We start from the raw sequence: 2,500 nt of genomic DNA on the forward strand, positions 1-2,500 counted from the left end.
ATATGAGAGTATTACTATATAGGTACCTGTCTAATGTATATGAGAGTATTACTATATAGGTACCTGTCTAATGTATATGAGAGTATTACTATATAGGTACCTGTCTAATGTATATGAGAGTATTACTATATAGGTACCTGTCTAATGTATATGAGAGTATTACTATATAGGTACCTGTCTAATGTATATGAGAGTATTACTATATAGATACCTGTCTAATGTATATGAGAGTATTACTATATAGGTACCTGTCTAATGTATATGAGAGTATTACTATATAGGTACCTGTCTAATGTATATGAGAGTATTACTATATAGGTACCTGTCTAATGTATATGAGAGTATTACTATATAGGTACCTGTCTAATGTATATGAGAGCATGTTTTGTGTTGCATGAGAGTATGTGTTGAGAGATGCTTATTTTCTGAATTTTGTGTTGTCTTTGTAAAGCTGCAGAATGGAGACAGTCCAAAACAAATTCCCCTTTGGGGACAATAATGTATATCTTATCTTATATCTTATCTTATATCTTATATCTTATCTTATGTCTCATCTTATATCTTATCTTATATCTTACCTGCATTCCAGTGTTGTCCACATGTTAAGTAGATGGTGAATGTTTCCCCTCCGGCAGGTTTGAAGTTGTGTCCTCATCATGTCAGACGGCAGCAGAACCGTAAACGATGTGAAGACCTTTCTCAAGTCCAGCAGAGACGTTAATCTGCAGCAGATGATGAAGTTCTACGACCAATGGGCCGAGACGTACGAACAGGTCAGTGGACAGAAACTCATCTTCCCTGATCCAGTTCTCATTAACCAATTTGTACAAAAAGCTACTTAATTAATCCTCAGAAGTCTGAGGGCATTTTAACATATCTTCTCAAATTCAAATATGAAGGGTGTTTGCATATAACCTCGCATAGTCTCGCATGTCCAGACCCTCCTCCACAGCTCTGTGGAGGAAGGTCTGACTAGTCCACACAGCATTCCTGGATGGGAGAACAACCTGCTCTGGTTCATTGGCATTTCTTTAAACCAATCACAATCGTCTTGGGCGGGGCTAAGCTCCGGACGGAGCCACGGTGCCTCTGCTAAATAGTCTCAGGAAGGAACTTGTTTTGGTGGAACGTGTGGACGTCAGTCACTTTTTTGGCATATGACACCAATAGCCGGGCAATCACAATCAATGAGCCTTCTTGTTGCAGGGAAGCAGTAACTACTAGTAACTACTGTAGGTTACATGGTGCAGGCAGGATGGACATGGAGATTTGATTTTACTAGGATCCCCATTAGCTGATGCAGAACATCAGCTACTCTTCCTGGGGTCCACACAGAACATAAAACTACATTTTATGTTCTGAAAATAAGACATTTTCAGACAAAACAGTCATAGAATATAAAAATAAGAGCAGTATAGCTAGTATTCTTTTCCTTGCAGATATACATATTCCTTTCCATGTATGCTGATAATAATATATGATATCACATAAAATACATAAACACAGAACATAGTAAAAATGTAATCTTACAACATCTTTGTTTACATATCAATATTCCTATACATAAACTAAGTACAAAAATATGGTTACAGCCCTTAGATGATCCTTTACTTGTTTTTTGAACTTTATATATTAGGCGCGTTGGCAATCTCTGCTGGAAGTGAGTTCCAAGCAACCATCCCTCGATACAATACTGTACGTTGCATTGATTGTGTTTGGGCTCTAGGAACTTTAAAAAGACCTCTAGTGGCATGTCTAGTGGAGTATTTATGTGTGTTAGAGCTAAATGTAAGTTGACTATACAAACAATTAGGAATGTTTAATTCATTCATGTTTCTAACAAAAGCCAGGAGTGATGCTGAAAGTCTCTCCGCAACTTTCAACCAGGAGAGTTTAACATGCATGTTGTTTACATTAGACATTGAAGGGCAAGACAAGCTGCTCTGTTCTGAACCAGCTGCAGTTTTCCTAGATCTTTCTTTGCAGCACTTGACCATATCATTGGGCAGTAGTCAAGATGTGATAAAACTAGAGTGTGCAGTCGACATAACAATCCCACTTACATCACGTGTGTTGTCTCAAGCCTACGTAACTAACAACGTCTCATGTGCACAGAACAGTTTACACCTTTCTTTTTAAAACAGGATAGCGTCCTGATGGACTACAGAGCGCCACATCAGACGGTAGACTTCCTGAATGCCAACTTCTCTGGGAGTCGTGAGGAGGTTCTGGTTCTGGACGTGGCCTGTGGATCTGGATGGGTCGCTAAACTGGTGAGACAAAACCTTCTCACTTAAACTTCCTGAGGTCTAAGGTCATTTAGTCAATATTTATATATCTTCTTATATTAACATCGTCAAATTTGACCCGTTTTCAAAGTTTCTATATCTGAAATATGGGTTTCTTTCAACAGAACTGCCCCGAAATAATGTGGATGGTTCCATATGACGGTCTTCACAAGTGAAATTAATTATCAGATCTAGGCCTGTCACCATAACAA

At 38.4% G+C, this 2,500-nt stretch overlaps 1 protein-coding gene across 1 annotated transcript in view; it reads left to right on the forward strand.

Annotated features, from left to right (window-relative positions):
* Nucleotides 1-2,500, forward strand: part of LOC116063531 (methyltransferase-like protein 27) — a 14,516-nt gene that overhangs the window by 7,000 nt on the left and 5,016 nt on the right. The window contains exons 2-3 of the mRNA XM_031318527.2: nucleotides 636-773; nucleotides 2,145-2,273. Of these exons, the coding sequence (XP_031174387.1) occupies nucleotides 657-773; nucleotides 2,145-2,273 (246 nt within the window). The 5' untranslated portion in view covers nucleotides 636-656. The remainder of the gene's footprint in view (nucleotides 1-635; nucleotides 774-2,144; nucleotides 2,274-2,500) is intronic.

Source organism: Sander lucioperca, chromosome 10 (assembly GCF_008315115.2).
Source record: "Sander lucioperca isolate FBNREF2018 chromosome 10, SLUC_FBN_1.2, whole genome shotgun sequence".
Classification (NCBI taxonomy): domain Eukaryota; kingdom Metazoa; phylum Chordata; class Actinopteri; order Perciformes; family Percidae; genus Sander; species Sander lucioperca.